Source organism: Syngnathus floridae, chromosome 1 (genome assembly GCF_059516105.1).
Source record: "Syngnathus floridae isolate MCC-2025c chromosome 1, RoL_Sflo_1.0, whole genome shotgun sequence".
Taxonomy (NCBI): Eukaryota; Metazoa; Chordata; class Actinopteri; order Syngnathiformes; family Syngnathidae; genus Syngnathus; species Syngnathus floridae.
The window spans coordinates 5,115,282-5,133,828 of NC_142413.1; the positions used below are offsets into that span (position 1 = coordinate 5,115,282).

Here is an 18,547-nt window from a genome sequence, read left to right on the forward strand (position 1 = left end):
ATTTGGACTGCGCATGGGAGGAATGTGAAGTGAAATTATGATACGTCACAATACTGTATCAATATTTTGGGTCACCCCCAGTTGTGACTCTGCCTCATTGCGATGATTCAGTTATATATATATGTGTATATATATATAGTGTGTGTGTGTGTGTGTGTGTGTGTGCGTGTAACTTAATTTGGAAATACAACTTGACAAAGTGGGACTTTTTTTTCCATATCTTTTTTTATTCCTTATTAAATGTTTTCTTTTTTTTCTTTTCTTTTTGCCGTTTGGTCTTGATGACTCGTCCTCTCTTGGAAGTGGACCCATGACTGTGGAATGCAAATTAAAAGTCAAGAATCAATTACGAAATGGTAAAAAAAAAATGCTCATAAAATTTGAGTATCAAGGAACTGTACTCAACAAATTTAGTGTCCTGTATTAAAAAGTTGACGCCATAGTAACATTATGCAGAGTTTGAGAATTTCATTTGTACTTGCCCGCTGACGTGTTTTCGTGGACAAGCTTTACGTTTGTGCCCCAGGCTTGCACAGTTGTAACAACCCACCTCGCCTTGGCTTTGGTCACACGGGTGGTCCGGAAGGGCACAACGGCCACATGATTGACAGTGTTGCCATGCTTCAGGAGGGTTGAAGAGAAAGTTTGTTAAAGATAGACAAATGACTGTTTGGTTAGATTTTAAACTTTTTTTTTCCACATGGAAATCCATTCCATTCCAATCGTATGATTTTTGATGAAAAAAAATTGAAGCCCCAATATAGTGTGAAATTTTCACTTACATGGTTTCACACATCGCTCACATGCAGAGCAGTGTTTCCACTGCCGACCATCCTGTAAATCGAGGGAGAAAAAAAATGCTCAACTGGAATTAGTTCTGACAACATTGCTGGCCAATTAAACTTATATTGCCACATTTAAAAAATATATACATATTTTAATCCCATCATGAGAATTCATTGTAACGTTGCTATTTGTTTTCTTGTACTACGCTTGTAAAAGTAAAACTTGGTTTTCTAGTAAAAGTAGATTTAATTGCGATTTTCTTTTTCTCACTCGTGTAAAACGTATTCCTCATTTTCATTTTAATCATGGCTTTCTTCATAAAAAAGAAACAATTTTTTTGTCCTAGTCACATCTTTTTCCTTGTATTTTCCTCCTTGTTTATTTTTGTGACTTTATTTTGTAAAATTCTATTCTCTAATCATGTCTTTTTTTTTCCTACTTTTCTGAATTTTCTTTAAATTTGCTTTGTAACAGGGAATTTCCCCCTCATTTGGTCTAAATTAATATTTTATTCTAACATTAGACCAATATCTAAGGAACATTGGCATTTTACTCATATTGTAATTTTAATATTCTGCAAAAGATTTTTCCTCATGCCTCTCGTCATTTACCTTGGATGGGCAGACGTTGCATTTGGTACAGTGCTTGTTGAGGGACCACACGTATCGCTTGCAAATGGTGCAAAATCTAATGGGGGGGGGGGGTAAAGCATTGTCTCAGGTGGCAAAAACGTTTTGTTTTTTTGTCTAACTTTTTGGCGTTTATGGCATTACTTGTAACCCTCCTCCACGGGTAGGACAATTTTAGCAGGAGTAATGTTGGTGAACAGTCGAACTGGGGACTGCTTCCTTCCTGTCTTCCCGTGCTTGTACAGGGAATGGTTGTCGTAGTCCACCTGGGGAAACGAGCCCAAAAAAAAAAAACCTTCAAAATGGAATATGACAAGAATGAAACACATTGTAAATATTTGAACGTGTAAAAAACAAATTGCAAGGACAACATTGATAATAATGTGCAGTATTTGAAGCACTGTTAATGAGTAAATTAGAAATAAAAAATGAACTTCTACATTCAAGGTTAATTATAGTTAATGAAAATTAAACATTAACATTAAACGAAATAAAACGTAATAAGATTGAAAAAACATTTTTGTTAATGACAAAAACTAATCTGAAAATGAAAATTCTGTAAAAAAAATGAAAACTAACTGAAGTCACAAAATATCCATTGTTTTTATCTTACTTTCATACATGAGCTTTCAGGGTTCTTTTAAATGTATTTATTTAGGTATATCTGTACATCCGTACAGAAAAAGGAAAGTCAAACAGTTGTTGGAGAATTGCAATTTACTTCATTACCCAATATTTAGTGACTCTTATTTATCTGTACTTGACAAATACTCCATATATGTAAAAAATTAATAAATCTGACTAAAAATTGACTAACTTGCTCTAAAAATTAAATTAAGCCTAACGGCAATGAAAACTCCAAAACTATTATGACCCTGCTTGGCACCAAGATGCCACAAGAGGGCAGCAAAACACATTCTCGCAATAGCTGCTCTTACCTGGTAGTCCAACATAGTGAAAGAAGGGAAGCAGCCGAGAATGCGAGGTTCAAAGAAATACGGAAAGATCCATATCATGGGCATGTCAACACAACTGCGGTCTACATGTACAGAATTGAAAATGAGTTAGCATAAATTCCCCCGCATCAGAATGTTCTGGATGCTGAGTAAAAATTACTAACCAGAGCTTTGCTGATTCGCCCATCCCTGCGAGATCCGAGAGAAGCTGTTGGCCAGTGGTTTCACCAGACCCCCGAACGGGGGGTCAGCCACCATCACCACCTTCTCTCCTTTTGACTCTCTGAGAAAGGCCTGGACCGCTGCGCTTGAGGCCTTATAATGAGCATATTAATTATCTATATTGCAATTAAATTATGATACCCATTGGTGGGAATTGTAATATGATACTACCGCATTTTGCCAACGATATCACAGTTCAGTGAAACTTGCGTTTGGGATATTGATGTATATTGAGTCCCAGAGCTACGTCATTAATTACCTCACTATCAAAGAAGTGATGGTTGAACATATTGTAATGGCAGAACTCATCTTGGCCGTAGAACTGGGCATATCTGAGGCGGAAAGGGCATAGAAGATTTTTTTTTTGTCATACGTAGAACACCACCACAGCACTTTCCAAAGTTGACAATGCGGCACATTTTTCCGATGAGAATGTATAAGCTGACCTGAAGTCGATGTCCAGCAAAAGGCTTTTTATTGAATCTGCCTTCCCACGCGGGTATTCCAACTTAATCAGCTCGTGGAGTCTGGGGGGAAAAAAATCCTGGAGTTTTCTCATTGGCTGCCTCCCACGTCACTCATCAGAATAGACCCATCTTTTAAATCCACATGCATTCAAAGTCACAAATACTACAAGTGTATCATGTGAGGATGACAACGCCATGTGGACAAAAATAATACCTATCCCTCACATGCATATTATGTGTTGGTATTAAGGTCAATGGCTTACCTGGGCGTGCCCACGCACAACACCTTGTTGAAACCCTGGGCAACCAGGGTGCCCAGCAGAAAGCGGGTGGTGCGCTCAGTGAACAGATACTGTGCGTTGCTCTTTTTGTTGTCCAAGGGAAGCAGTAACCTGCTTGGCTGCCGCAACTGGGTGGCTGTGACGGGGATGCACGCATGGGCGGCGTGCGCACCCATCTCCTTCGCGAGGAGAAGGAGCTGGCAATCTTGACAGAACGTCTTTTCATCAGGTGGAAGGGAGACAAACTGTTGTAACCTGCAGGGGTGATCATGCACATTTCACAGCCATGCGGTACAAAATAACATTTGATTGAAGTTTAAGTCTTATAATTGCCTCTTACCTTGCGCTGTATTGCTGCTGGCTGAATGGGGGCCTCCTCCTTTTGTTCTCCACCTCCCTGGCCAACTTTCGGGCCTCCGACACCTTGAAACCAACCAGGTTAGTTACTGAAACCCTGCAGCGATTACCTTCTTAAACATATGCCTGTGTTTTGCTTTTGTATAGGCCTACATTATTGTTCCAAGGAAGACATTACATCAGATTTACTTTCATAAGTTATATAAACATCTACTGGAAGAAAATTTAATTGGTCACAATACATCGCTCGCATATAGCTAGACAAGTCAAAAATAAGACAGCTGGGAAAGGTTCCTGCGCACCCGCGACCTTCATGAGGGTAAGCGGTTCGGAAGCTGGATGATGGGTGATGGATGGGTGATGATACATTTCTGCCAAATGACTACCTTTTCGTCCTCCCACTGGAAAAAGTTGCAGTCTTTTCGGTCTCTGCAAGCCGAGCACGCGTAAAACCTCTTTCCTTCCTCGCCTTGTTTCCCAACTTTTTCAAATAACAAAGTCGGTCCTGCAAACGAGATGGAAATGATATCGCAACGATCATGATCGATTAGCTGGGTCTGATTTCATGTTTACCATGTGGGCATCGTGGCGTTGATGTGTCGTCATCCCTGAGAATAACCTCGTATCCCAAACAGCTGTCGTCCAGCGAGGCTGTATCCATGTGGTAAACGTGTAAATATTAATTTATAATATTTCGATAATAAAAAGATTAAACGTGCGGACTCATCTGGACGTAGATGAATGTAGAGCTGAGTTCCGGTTTGAAAGGCGTGGCCTTTTGCGTAATTGGACAGTCATGTATCACGTGAGCACAAAATACCTTTCGGATACGCCCCCTGTCTTATTAAACGTACAGTTAAAAGAACAAACGTGACATTAAATAAGCAACAGACTGAAAATTATAGGTTGTAAAAAAATGTATCACGACATTAATGTACAGTTGGTAGTGAGTAAGTCACATGACTTAGCGTACGCTTGTTCTTAGCTACTGCGGCTTGCGTCTGCTCTCTCTTTTCTTTCAGGACAGTTCGTGTCATTCCCTCAAACTTGTAGTCCAAACATGCCGGGTGCCCAGCAAAGTAAGTGGGGTTGCTTTCTCTTGGGGACTACAATTCCCATGCAGTGCAGTACCGAATGCGTCAGTGTAAGATGTCACTTTAACGCTATTCCGTTAAGAAAATTGAGGAAGTATCCTTTCAGCGTAAAAATTAAGACCTAGAGAGAGACATAGAGAAAATGATTTAAATTCCTCTACCATTTGTCGATACTCGAGGTTAACCATACATTAAATTTCTTTGATTAGTAAAATTCAACGTTTTGGTAGGTCGCTTTATTCGATAATGAATACGAAGTAATATGCTTTTATTTTGGAAGTGCACCAAGGAAACTTGTGGATTTCTATTTGTTTCTTCTAGTGGATTGTTTAGCAAAGTGCGTCCACGCCCAAGCTGTCTGCGTTTGGAGAGGCGTTGCCGCAGTGTCTGCGGCCCCAATATATCAGTAACATCAAACCAGGAGCCACCGGGCCTGTCCGTGGGGCCCTCCCAACGAAGAACTCCCCCACGCACCCACGTAAGGTGGCTAGTGGCTAGTGGGCGGCGCACCGCAGCTGCTGGCATCATTCAGCTGCTGGACTGGTGAGGAGAGGCTCTTTATTCACAGCGCATCATCTGACTGACATCATGAGCAGCACTGGTAAGATATTTTGATTGGTGCTAGCCCATCATATGGAATTATTGGTCTTCTGCAACCATTATAATGGCAGGAAATGAAATTACTACCATTGGTGCTGCAATGAAGCTCCTGTCCTAGGGGTTTGTTCCCCCCAGAATTCAACCTCTTTATTTATTATTGGGGTTTTTTGTGGGGTTCTGATGTTGCCACTGCGGATGATGACCCCAGCGGGAAGGCACACCCAGCAAACATCCCGAGACAAAGTACAACAGATTTATCCCTGTCCCCGTACAATCCAAGCTTTTTTCCTAATGGTCCATCTTTGAGGGTTCAGGGGTTTCTGCTGCAAGTGGCGTATGGCACCCCCAACAGTAACAACCATTTAGCAACACTCCCCAGACTGAGTTGTGGGGTTGCCACTGCAGGTGTCCCCAACAGCAACCATCCCCAGACAGAGTATGACAATCCAGCTGTTGTCAAGGTGTTTGATTTCCCCACAATCCAAATTCCGCACCCTGGTGCCAACCACTGGGCTCTACAGTTGCCACGAAAGATGGCACATTGTATACCCTAACTATTAATATTTCTTTGAACTAACCCATTTTAAGGTGTTTGGTCTGGTTTTTGTATGGTATTAAATGTTAAGCTGTTTGTTTGCAATTTTAAGGGATTTATTTTTATTAACGTCATATTCTGACCTAATCTTGGAAAAATAGGATTTTGTTCCCATGGCATTACAACTTCAATTTCATGATGTTACAACATTTTCTCTGTAAAAGAGGAAACCTTTTTTTCCTACAGCATACACGTTGTAGTTATGTTTATTTGGCATTAGGACTGGATCCTTGGAAACATATTACCCTTCTAGGAAGTCCCTGGACTCAAGAAGTTTGAGAACCCCATTTTTAGGAGACCATAATGCCCCCACCCCAATAGGAAAAACATTTCCCCCACCCACCTTGTGTCATTCTCTTTGCGCGCCATATGCTTCTATTTATACCACATGTCCGGAATAACACAGAGCGAGAGTGAGCGAGAAAGTCACATGACCTGCAGCTCATTCCAGAGCTGGGGATAGAAGGCACGCTCTCATTTATTATTACACCACTGCCACATAGCTGACGATCCAGGAGCACTGAAAAGCTTGCTTGGATATCGTGCACACACACACTAAAAAAGGACTTCATCCGTTGCGATGCCAGAAGAAACAGGTAGGAACGAGCGTGCTGTTCCATGAGAGAAGACAAAAACATATTGGGCTGTTTTGGTGAAGCACCTGCAGCAGGATGAGCTTCTTCCGGTTATATAAGTGTGTGGAGAACAACTTCAGACTTGAGCATGTCTGCTTTACAGATGGAGCATTTCATAGATGATGATAATCATTTGAATCGTAACATCTTTTGTGTCTAAAACTGTTTATTCTGTTTTAATAGGAATGATTAGCGTCGGTATCGGATATTTACAAAATATTTGTAAACAATTGAGTGGGAAAAATCTGAATGCTTTGGACTTATGGTTTAGAATTATTTGTATTCACATTTATTACAAGAAAATTTGTTGTTTTTAGCTTTTGTATATTAATTATTTAACCGTTTTTTTCATTTTGTTTAGTTTTGGAATTATTCTATATTATTGTCATTGGTTATCTCCACATGTTCTCCTCAAATAAAAATCACACATTTTGATAGAACATTTTGATAAATACCGTATTTGTCTAGTAATTATTATGGCACATATTTACTTTCTTTTATTTTCCATAAATTCTTATGAAATAATGTATCATGGATCGGATTAGGGTTAGATTTTTAAATATACAATAACAATAATAAGATTGTACTCTCCAAACTATTAGATATTGATGTTTATATTTCAAAACAACTTTCAATTATTTACATCATTTTGAAATGTTTTCAAAACAAATATATGAGCTTATTTTTTTTTATTTACTCGGCACTCTTCCTTGTTAAACCTGCTCGGCTTGTGCTTTGGCAGTACAGCAGATCTGCTTAAAGAATTGACGACAATGCACAAGGCTTTTTTTGTGACTCATACCTGCCACTTTGAGATTTAAGCATCCTTTGTATTCACAATTTCTTGTCAACAATTTTCAAGCCATGGGAGATTTTCTGAATGTTCTGAGCTCCTCTTTTCCATGCAAGCATCAGCACTGTGGGAAATTCACACAAACACGACAGCAATCCATCAATCACCTTGAACTATTATTTCAATATGCTGGCATGGCGAAAGAGTCGTTAGCACATGTGAACGTGACCCGATTGGTTGCTGCACAGTCATGGGGGGGCAGAAGTAAAACAGGCTAAAATCCAGATGCTTGAAGGTGAGAGACGAGTTGCATCATAGGTGTGATTATAACCAAAGAGTCTAGAAATGAAAATAAGTCACAGATTGTCAGCTGAGTTTGCGCATCAGGTTGACGCGGACCCCGAAAGACATGGCACCGATATGACACTTCTAGCACAAGTCCGGGATCCTTTTAAAAGATAAATTCCGAGCCACACGATCAACACAGGGTTTTGCCCAGAACCACAAATAAAATTCAAGACACACAAAGCAACCATTTCAGGACCTTCTGTTTTTTTCCAGAAATAATAAAAATGTCAGCAAAGTCAAGTCAAAGTTGCCCTCTGTGGTAATGTGAGCATTGGGCCGCACCTCCAAATGCGACCCTTCAGCAACAAGAATGCTGTCGAGTATTATGGGGTATCCTATTTTTAGACGGGGGCATACAGTATAGCTTGGCACCTTTAAAAGGGGATTCATGGTATAGTCCTTGGGTGGGCCAACACATGAGCTCATGCGTGAGTTTAGAAAAATCGAATTCAATTAAAAATCAACTAAATCCAAATTAAAAAATGTAAAATTATTTTCCACAAGATGTATGAATATGTATATTTTTCATAAATAAATAAAAAGAATTCCAGACCAAATAATTTTTTCTCAGAGTGTACCCATATGACCTTGAGCAATGAACCACATGCTGCTTCACCACGTCTAAAGACAAAGAAATTCCTTTTCTACATCAAGAGCTGGTCTCGATTCACAAGTGAACTTAAATCTCCGGGGTATGTACACTACCGAGACGGGGATGAAACCGGTTTGCTGACTTGACAGTTTCCTCATGAATTAAAGGCAATTAAGCCAAACCCTTTAGGCCTCTTCCTTACAAAGGTTACTCACCGAAGAAGAGAAACAGGAGCTCTAATCATGTTCCCTCATACAAATTCTTGACTTCCTTCTCTGTGTGTGTGTGCGTATGTGTGTGTGTGTGTGTCTTTTGCCCTTTAGTGATTCAGCAGCAGGCTGTGCAAAGCCCGACGGCACAGCAGAAAACGGGGCGAGGCCCCGTCCCCTGCCAGAACTGCGGGAAGCCTTGCAAAGGGGAGGCCCTGCGAGTCCAAAATAAACACTTCCACATCAAGTGCTTCGTTTGTAAAGGTGCGACTCACTCTCTCGTTCGTCCTCGACTTTTAAGTTACAGTCAATGCAAACACTCAGTCCAGAAGATGAACCCACCAGCTCTTCAATTTCTGAATTTTAAGGATGTCCACTTGCTAACCTTACTCCACTATTTTCAACACACAAAAGAAGAGTTGTCGGAACAGTCCGGTAGAAAAAAAATCACAAGCTCCGGAACCGCTGAAATGCAAATATGCCAACATGTTGACTCACTCGCTAATTTTTGCCTGTCGAGGCAACCTGACACCAATATTTAATCACCATACTTAGTTAAGTGTACGTTCAGCAAAGAAAAACGGCAGCTCAATGAAATTTGTGAAATTCCAAAGATGTAGACACGTAGATTTTCTAACTTTGCTGGCTTGCTTACTTAGCTTTGTTAGTTTTGCTAGCCTCATTAATCAAGCAACATGGCACCGTAGTAAATATAAATCCAGTTGAGGAAAACAGCAGCTCTGAAATTACTGAAGTATTTAGAAACTCAAACATTGAACAAAGAGCTTTTAAGGTTATAGCCATAACAATTATTGCTTACATTTATGTCTTTTTTTTTAACTCCTCCCATCACATTGTATTTTTAGGAACACTAATCATAATCCAGGGTCACTTTGACCTGTTATGCAAAAAAATGTCAGAACGAGAAAATAAATTCCTCAAAATTCCCAATACAAATTAAACAGGCCAGAAATGTTAGAATGGATCACAATGACCTGCAATATAACTGGAGGCTTAATTCTTATCATCATATAAAAGCAGCATAAGAGCTACCCAGCGTCTATTCGGGATATCAACGGTCCAGTAACTGGACTGTGAGATTTTAGAGTGCATACCTCTCACATTCTTGCAAAAAGCCCCAACAAAGCTTCACACATTACTGCAAGTTGGCATCCATGTTTGTGCAAAATGCTTCAGCTCGGAGCTCAACATGAAAAGCTTACTTAAGTTGAAAAAAAAAAAAAAATCAACTCCCACCATTGGAACTATTGTCGAGGAAGCCTTTGTTACTGTGCAATTGATGGAGCTGTTTGTGGTTTGGTCCCGGCCAGTATGCGGATGCGAACTGGCCAATGGGGGCTTCTTCCTGCGACAGGGCGAGTACATGTGCACGCTGGACTACCAGCGGCTGTACGGGACGCGCTGCTTCAGCTGCCAGGACTTCATCGAAGGAGAGGTGGTGTCCGCCCTTGGCAAGACCTACCACCCGCGATGCTTTGTTTGCGCCGCTTGCAAGTAAGAAACCAGAAAAATCAAAACACTATGCATAGTTCAGCCGATATATCTTTATGCGATATCTTTAAGTTTTGAGTCATATTGAATTCCAAATCAACTGCAATCTGGAGTGAATTTAGCAGATTTCATGAAAGTTGCCAAGCTGATGTCTTTAGTTTTTTTCAAGATGTCTCCTCTCTTACAAAATCTGCAACATAGGTGGAATTGCAAAGCATATTATTCCGTTTTTTTCTCAAGCTGTCGTTCAACGTGGGCCACGAAAAAATTTTCATCGTCAAATTTAGCTTTGAAGTATTCTTTATTTTGTACAAGCTGTCTGCTCTCTTACCATAGAACAAAAAACAATCTTGTTTGACTTTCAATGTGATTGTGTGTTTTAATGTTCTCAAGTTGCCGCGTTATCATCGATGGATTTATCTTGCAGGCAGCCATTTCCGGCTGGTGACCGTGTGACTTTTAACGGGAAGGAGTGCGTCTGCCAAAACTGTACCCAGCCGCTTCCTGCGAACAGCCCTGCACCCATCCAGGCTGTCCACAGTCAGTAATGCCTTCATGACACCGTCAAATGTTTCTGTATATATCAAAAGCCAACTGGATCCGTTGCTCCCCCCCCCCCATCCCCCCATCTAGACTGCTGCGGCTGCGGGAAAGAGTTTAAAAACGAACAGTCCCTGGTAGCCCTGGACAAGCACTGGCATCTGGGCTGCTTCAAGTGCAAAGTGTGCAACAAGGTCCTCAATGCCGAGTACATTAGCAAGTGAGTCCTCCGACGGCAGCCGCTACCTTGATGATATATATATTTTTTTTCTTTCAAAGCGAGCTCCTTCCTGTTTTTTTCCAGGGACGGGATCCCCTTTTGCGAGATGGACTATCACGCCATGTTCGGCATCCAGTGCGAGAGCTGCAAGAAGTATATCACTGGAAAGGTCCTAGAGGTAAAACTGTTATTGCCAATCACCTACACAAACTTGCTCACTGAAGGCAACTCTTTGGCGCCACCTAGTGGTCAGGTGGCAATTCTAAAGTCTAAACTTCAATGATTTGAGGTTTGTTTTGTCGCTCAACAGGCCGGGGAGAAGCACTATCACCCGTCATGTGCCCGCTGTGCCCGTTGTGAGCAGATGTTTGCAGAAGGAGAAGAGATGTACCTCCAAGGTAGAGCCAAAATCATTTAGGCGGGCGGTTGTCAGCCAAGACTAAAAACGTGTCGCTCTTGTGTAGGATCTTCAATCTGGCATCCCCCATGTAGACAAGCAGCCAAGCAGGAAGAGAAGACTAAGGTAAGATCGTCATGCTACCGTTAAAAAAAGTCGGGTATACGTCGGTCTTAAAACAATTGATTGGGGAACACTGCCACAAATCTACGTCGATTAATTGGCACACAATGTTTATTTGAGGGCCGGCCACCATTTTTGAATTGGTGCGAAAAATAATGCAACGCAGACTGCATATATTCCAGGCAAGGCCATTATGGGTTATGAAAATGTATGTAAGAAAAATTTCAAACTCAAAATGCATTTCTGTTAACAAAATCAAATAAAAATGCTTTGAACAAAACCCCCCAAAATAATTGAAACTACATTTTACATTTACAGAAATGACGATAATTATGGTAGAAAAAGTTCATCATTTTTGTCTTTGTATGTTAATAAGTGAGTTTTGGGATTCATTTTAAATTTATTTATTTAAGCATTACTGTCAAATCTATCGGAGTACAAAGCATTTTCTAAAAATATTAACAAACTTGTGAACTGAATTTAAAAGAACATACTCATAAATAAAAACGAAGTAAAAACAATCCCCCAACTGTTCCAGGTGACTCGTACTTCGTCCGAGAGCATCACATCCGTCCCGGCGTCCAGTGCCTCAGGCTCTCCCAACAGAGTCATTTTTGTAAGACATTTCTGGAAACTCAACTCAACTCTTCAGCTGTTAACGATTCACTCATTGCCATTTTTTATTTTTTCGGGTTGGGGTCATCTCCAGGCCAAACTTGGAGAAGAGCTGCTGGACTACAAGGACCTGGCAGCGCTTCCGAAAACCAAAGCCATCTACAACATAGACCGACCAGACATGCTCTCGTACTCGCCCTACGTCAGCTACACGTCCGAAGAGAGGCACTACAGCGAGGTAGACTGGAGTCTGGTGTCGGGTATTTGGGTTCCGCTACATCGCAAAATGTTGATTCCCGATTCGTTTTGCGCATGCAGGGTGATGGGGAGAAGTCACCGAGTCATCATAGGCCCTCCAGCCCCAGTTCCAACAGCTCTTTGGGGGGTTACGGACGTTACACTCCATCCCGGTCCCCTCAGAACAACAGCCGACCCGGTACTGCCTTTGACTATCTTTTAAAATCAGCCGTGGTGTATGCAGCAATCCAATTTTTGGTGCTTTTCCATCCCCCGTGATAAACGGGGCTCACTTTGTGATCTTCATCCTTTTTTTGCGTTTTCCTCATTCTGTGACTCAATATTTGACATTCAGGACCTGAAGTAGAGTACCCGGGTACACCCGGGCTCTTTTCGGGTGGCGTCAAGCTCACCTCCAGCTTGGCCGGGGCTTCCCCTTCCCTCCCCGTGCGCCATTCGCAGGGGACTGAAGGGTGTAGCGCTGCTGCTAGCACCACCTTGTGGCCTGGAGGTCGAGGTGTGTCATTACACCTGAACCCCACCACGTTGTCCATGCTGCAGCAGCACAACTTCATCCCTTACTTCCGAGGTATCCCTCCACCGAGGCCACGTTTTATGCAGACGATGGACTATTTGCTGGAGGGATGGAAAAAAAGGAGCGTGTTTTACTCAAGTCGGGGCCGAGGCCTTCTAGTGACCCCGTTGTAGGAAGTACCACGGCGTGTCTATTTTTATTAGAGGAGCAATGAAAAAAGTACTTTGACGAAATGGATATTTTATTCAGTTGAGCACATTTTAATCATGCGCAAATAACAAATTAAGTACGAATGAAGTAAATTCAATGGAACTAAAGGATTTTTTTTTCCAGTGCAGCATTTATTTCTGCAAATGCATCAGAAAATAAGGATAACGAATCAAATTCATATTTTAATACGTAAGAAAAGGCAAAGGTGCCTGTTAAGATGAGGTGATTTATGTTTACATATTTTTATGACACTGTTGCAGTGTAATTTTTGTGATAATAGTAAAAATAATCATGAATCAAAAGAGTATATACGGTATTTCCAAAATAGTCTGTGTTATGGAATGAAATAACCCCAAAATACCCGATTGTATTACGGCTTCCATGGCTCAATGAGAATTACATTTGTGATCTTTTCATCCAGTCACCTTCAGCTTTACAGGTGGTTGATTGATTGATTGATTGATTGATTGATTTTTATGAAAAATGACAAAACTCAAAAGAAATATGGTAGAAATCGAGGAAAGATCACCAGTAAATGCATAAAATTGCATAACAGCTCGCTGTCTCATTACTTTTGAGCTTTCAGTATCGTTCCAGCAATAGCACCAGCAAATCCTCCCATTGTCTGTATTTTAATTGGGCTCTTGTGGACTGATTGGCGTGCTGTGATTCATTTTTTTCCCCCCCCAAACATACCCCCGCTTGTTAACGGCAATTTTGTTTGAAGCATGCCATCCTACTAATCTCCTGATTATCTCTCAGGGTTCAGACAAGTACCTCGGATGTTCTTGCATCTCACTTTCCCTTCCCCTAATGGTAAAACACCGGTTCTCCTCTGTCCCTCCGCCTCAGTAAAACGGTTAGCCGCTTTTTGTGACGTCGTCTGCTCTTGTGATGTCATCGGGTCCGTTTGGGTTTCTCATCCTGCTAGACAAGCTTGTGGCCACTTCCGGGGTCTTGGCAGTATTGCGTTCCTCGGCATCATATTTTGTCACTACCCATGAAACGTAGTGTTTGTAGACGTGCGCTGTTCCACTGTGAGGTGGATTTCACAGACAAGTTGGGCAAGATCTTGTTGGTCTCAGTCGGAGGGCAGTCCGAGTTGCTTTAACAGCGCCGCTGTGTGTGTTTGTGGTCCAAGTGGCGGTCTTCCACATCTAGTCTTGCCTGTGAGAGTGAAGGGGTTCTCAAACCGAGGGTCCGTGAGCAGTAGCTTGCATGTCCGCGAAATAATTTTCACAATGTTTTTGCGGGGTTTTTTTGTGACGAAAAAAAAATGGTGGACCCCAAAAATTTGAGAACCCCAAACATGTAGTGTGGTGCATCCGTTGAAGACATTGCTCGTAAGAAACATCCACGACTGCGGCCGATCACTAACCGGACGAATTGCTCTTTGTGCTCACCCGTCATCCGTTCCTGACTGGAGGTAGTGAAAGTGGGCGGAGTACCCCCAGCCTATCCGCCTACTCTGACTGCAAATCCCCATCGTCTACATCAACGTACGTGGCTGCCCCTCGCCATTTCCACATACCAGGTAGGCCTGTGACATTTCCAATCAAGTGCATTGATTTGATGGCTTTAATTTTAAGAAATAATCTCTCATTGCCCTGCCACACAGATCGGCGACTGTTACATTTAGTACAAATGGAATGCATGGATGATCTGATATTTTTTATTTGGAAAATGAAAAAATGGTGTTGATTAGAGCTCTGCAATGCACATTTTTTGGCTTCCCATCCCCAAATAACTGCTAACTCATGCTTCTCTCTCTCTCTCTCTCTCTCTCTCTCTCTCTCTCTCTCTCTCTCTCTCTCTCTCTCTGTGTCTCCTCTCTTCCTCTCTGTGTCTCTCCGATGTTGGCTTCTTTTTATTTGATTTCCCTCTCTTTGCCTATTCCCATTTCCAGAGACTGAGGTCAAAGATAATATCTATAGAAAACCCCCCATCTACAAACAGCATGGTACAGTCCACTTCGTATTTAACACTTCCCTCTCTTGTGTTGCATGCACCTTTTCTGCTCCTCATTTCTGGCAAACGCATCAGAATGACATGCACCGGGTCAATGGAAACGTTTTCCGTAACGAAGCTACTTGCTGAATGTTAAAACATCTCAACACATTTAAGATCATACAGGATGCCTTCTCGACTTTGTTGTGAGGTGATGACTATGTTCTGTTTGTGATTTGGTCCAAATGTTTGACTCTTTCACAGCTTCTAGAACATCCTGGCAGGATGGCGATGATGGCAAGGTGAGAGTCATTTCCAATTTATCGTTATACTAAGTCTTTGTTTTTCTCAGTGTTCTGTTATTTCCTTTTTTGTTTAAATATATTTCTTATTTCTTTCAAGGACAAAAGATTTATTTTTTGAGGGCATACTGTCAATTATGTATATTCCGGCTTAGTTTTTTTTTTCTTCTTCATTTTTAGAGGAGTAATTGGATGATCATGAAGAGCGACATTGATGGACACATGGGTCCAGAAGACCACGACCCGTCTAAGTCAACCTGCAGTTTGCCAATGAATACCTCTCAGCCAAGTGAGTCATGTTGTTTTAAGGGAGTGTGGTGTCCATCAAAAAGACTTAAAATAAATGTCTCTTTTGTAATATTTTGTCAGATTTCCCTCATTATAAATCTGCATCCTTACCTGGTTACGGAAGGAACGGCATCTACAAGGTGAGCGACAAAAAAAAAAAAAGAAAGGAAAGCAGCAGAGTGTAGCAGGTGCTTATCTTGAAAGTGGCATCGATTTGAAGGAGGCCATTATTTTGCGTGGTTTTAATATAAAGTGGAGAGAAAAAATCGACACATCTCTTTGTCAAGGTGGAGGGAATTCTAAATACTACTAGATTACTAGAACATCAGAACTATATTCGGAGGCACTTTAAATGTTGTTTTGAATGTGATTGACAGCCACTTTCCTAGTTACAAGGGGGTGTACACACTTTTGCAACCACATTATTTCAGTTATTGTAATTCAGTGCTCTAAAATGTTATGCACTTTTTTTGGGGATATTGTCTTTTTATATTATTATTTGACATATTTTTCTAAAGGCTGCTGAGATGGTTGAGCATGAAGTGGATCCTGACTCCCAAAGCTGGGGAGGCATGAGAGGTAATTTATTTATTTTTTAGCGGTGGGGATGATTTAATTACTCATTCTTCAAGTACAATTACATTTTTTATGTGTTTCATCATATTAATTCTCTTTTTTTCTTCCCCATTTGTGTTGGTCAGAGTACAAGGTAAGATTTCTGTGATTAATATTTTACAATGACATGAGCATTTGAATACACTTTAAAATAATACCTGCAGGTGTATCCTTATGAAATGCTGGCGGTGACACATCGAGTGAAAGTGAAGCTTCCCCGAGACATCGATCGCACCCGACTGGAGGTGAGCGGCTCATTTTCTAATCAATTCAAAGGGATTTTTGTAGACTTTGTAGGAACTATAGAGATCCTCTAAAAAAAAAAGCCTGAATAGTTCAAAAGCTTCTCATCACGAACTCCGCCACTGACTTCGATTCTCTCGGTCGACCAGAGACATCTGTCGCCCGAAGACTTCCAGAAGGTGTTTGGAATGACTCTGGATCAATTTGAGCGTCTGGCACTTTGGAAAAGAAACGACTTGAAGAAGAGGGCTCGTCTTTTTTAGTATTTGCCGCCCCCCGCCCCCCTCACTCCAAAGCTTTGTGTGTGCAATACGATGGCAATGTTGGACTGGCGAGCTTCCAGATGAGCTGCAGTCATGTTTGCATGCCCGTGCTTGTAGCGCCGCTCGCACTCAAACATCTGCTCTCAGCTCCTTTCCACGCTCAAGTTTTCTCACCTTCATTTAGCTTGAAAATTCAGAAAATCCTATAATTCATGTTTAAAGTTTCCTATTTTTCTGCATCCAAACTTGCATTCTCTTCCAATTAATTCCCGTGGAATTGCAATCTTTTTTCATTTTTTTTTTCACATTTATGCTTGTCAAATTACGCTTTCTTCTTTGTCATATCATAACCGCCACCCTCAACAATACATTTTTTTTATTGGAATATTACGACTTTGTTCTTTTTCTGCGTAAAACTGGAAATTCTTGAGAATATGATCTTCTCAAAATGCTAAGGCCAAAGGTTGCAATGTTACGGGAAAATGTTGTCATATTATGACTTCTTTTTTATTGTGACGATTTTTAATATTATGACAAAAGACATTTTGTAAGACTGTATTTATTTTATTTTGACGACTTTATTCTTATATTATGACTAAATTGCAAAATGATGACTTTTTTGGTAATATCATCACTTTATGTCTTGCATTTTGATGACTTTATTCTTTTTATTTTAGAACTTTATTGACATACATTTATGACTCTTTCTTCTAACATTGGGCTTGCAAACTCTTGAAAATACGATTGTTGTTGTAATATTACAACTTTTTCTCTTGTATTACGATGACCTAATTAATTTGACTTGACTTGCAAAACGTTACAACTTTTTCGCGTAAGTTACGAGTTTATTCTCAAAATATTCTGACTTTTCATCTTCTGTTAAATCAAAGTTACAACATTTTCAGATATCTCAATTTTCTTCTCATAACATCATGACTTGTTATATACCGACTTTATACTTATGTTTATGTAATAGTCGGGTTTTAGTCTCATAATATAACAACATTTTCTCATATTATTACAACTTTATTATTTTAGGTTTGTAGCTTTTTCAGGTAATATTGAAACTTTTATCATCGCTTCCCATTCATTTTTGTGGTTTGCTGCTAAATTCTCGTAAGAACATCAGATGATTTTTTCGTGTTTTTGCACACACCTCTTGGTTGTTTGGATTCAGACACACTGTACCATCTTTTCTTTCTATTGTTGATCCCGCACTGAGCGATTGTCAAAGCAATGATTCCAAAATGAATCCAAAGCGATAGCGTAGCATGTAAGATTGTTTCAGCATTATTTATTCATCCTGCTTTGTTTGTTGCTTGAAGGCATCATGGCATACTGCAAAACTAAAACTCACAACAATACTGCAAGATGTACTGTATGTAAGCATCTACTACTGACTACATATACAATATAGGATATATTTATACAAGTCATTGCATGATAATGATACTTTTCTGCTGAAACGATTAAGTCAAATGAAGGATCAGCTGCTCGCCATAACTTATTTATAGTAATTGTGATATGAAGGAAGGGATTTTATTTGTATTTGTTTTGAAGTTACATACACACATATTGAGTTTATTTTGCGCCTTGTAAGTAAAACACTAACTGTTTCCTGTTTCTAATGTTCCTCTGCCATTAAAGTGCTTTAACCAACCGCATGCTGGCCACCTGTCGACTGAAATTATTGCGCCAATACAAGATTTATTATTAGTTTTGATTTAAATTTGGTTTTGAGAATATATAGGTTTATATTAGTGTCAAATATATCTAAAGTTGAATTTAATGTTTAAAAATGTTCATCTACATTTTAAAAATATTTCTAGTATTTAACAAGAATGAAAATCAGTGTGAAACTGTCAGAATTATATATATATATATATATATATATATATATTTCGTAAATATAAAAGATTTGTTTATATCTAGAAAT

At 40.3% G+C, this 18,547-nt stretch overlaps 2 protein-coding genes across 5 annotated transcripts; one reads left to right on the forward strand and one right to left on the reverse strand.

The window, feature by feature from the left end:
• Positions 1-166: 166 nt before the first annotated feature.
• zcchc4 (zinc finger, CCHC domain containing 4) lies at positions 167-4,735 on the reverse strand. The gene is made up of 13 exons (XM_088379230.1): positions 4,272-4,735; positions 4,085-4,203; positions 3,682-3,764; positions 3,324-3,596; positions 3,040-3,120; positions 2,853-2,925; positions 2,536-2,686; positions 2,354-2,454; positions 1,560-1,681; positions 1,398-1,473; positions 783-834; positions 483-621; positions 167-314 (listed from the first exon to the last, which is right to left on the reverse strand). Exons 1-13 carry the CDS (start codon positions 4,357-4,359, stop codon positions 227-229), a joined length of 1,446 nt encoding a protein of 481 aa, XP_088235356.1. The 5' UTR covers positions 4,360-4,735; the 3' UTR covers positions 167-226.
• On the forward strand, positions 1,974-18,275 carry ablim2 (actin binding LIM protein family, member 2). Of its 4 annotated transcripts, XM_088379198.1 has the most exons (24): positions 1,974-3,779; positions 3,846-4,017; positions 4,721-4,777; positions 5,114-5,393; positions 8,679-8,828; positions 9,896-10,079; positions 10,504-10,616; positions 10,710-10,836; positions 10,921-11,014; positions 11,147-11,234; positions 11,301-11,359; positions 11,895-11,972; positions 12,066-12,209; positions 12,290-12,407; positions 12,564-12,797; positions 14,380-14,487; positions 14,860-14,913; positions 15,165-15,202; positions 15,383-15,491; positions 15,572-15,630; positions 16,009-16,069; positions 16,192-16,199; positions 16,270-16,350; positions 16,498-18,275. In XM_088379198.1, exons 4-24 carry the CDS (start codon positions 5,381-5,383, stop codon positions 16,609-16,611), a joined length of 2,034 nt encoding a protein of 677 aa, XP_088235324.1. In that variant the 5' UTR covers positions 1,974-3,779; positions 3,846-4,017; positions 4,721-4,777; positions 5,114-5,380; the 3' UTR covers positions 16,612-18,275. The 4 variants fall into 4 exon arrangements, with proteins under 4 accessions (XP_088235324.1, XP_088235316.1, XP_088235333.1 ...); XM_088379190.1 differs by lacking the exons at positions 1,974-3,779; positions 3,846-4,017; positions 4,721-4,777; positions 5,114-5,393 and adding an exon at positions 5,416-6,583; XM_088379207.1 differs by lacking the exons at positions 1,974-3,779; positions 3,846-4,017; positions 4,721-4,777; positions 5,114-5,393; positions 12,564-12,797 and adding an exon at positions 5,419-6,583.
• The last annotated feature ends 272 nt before the right edge of the window (positions 18,276-18,547 follow it).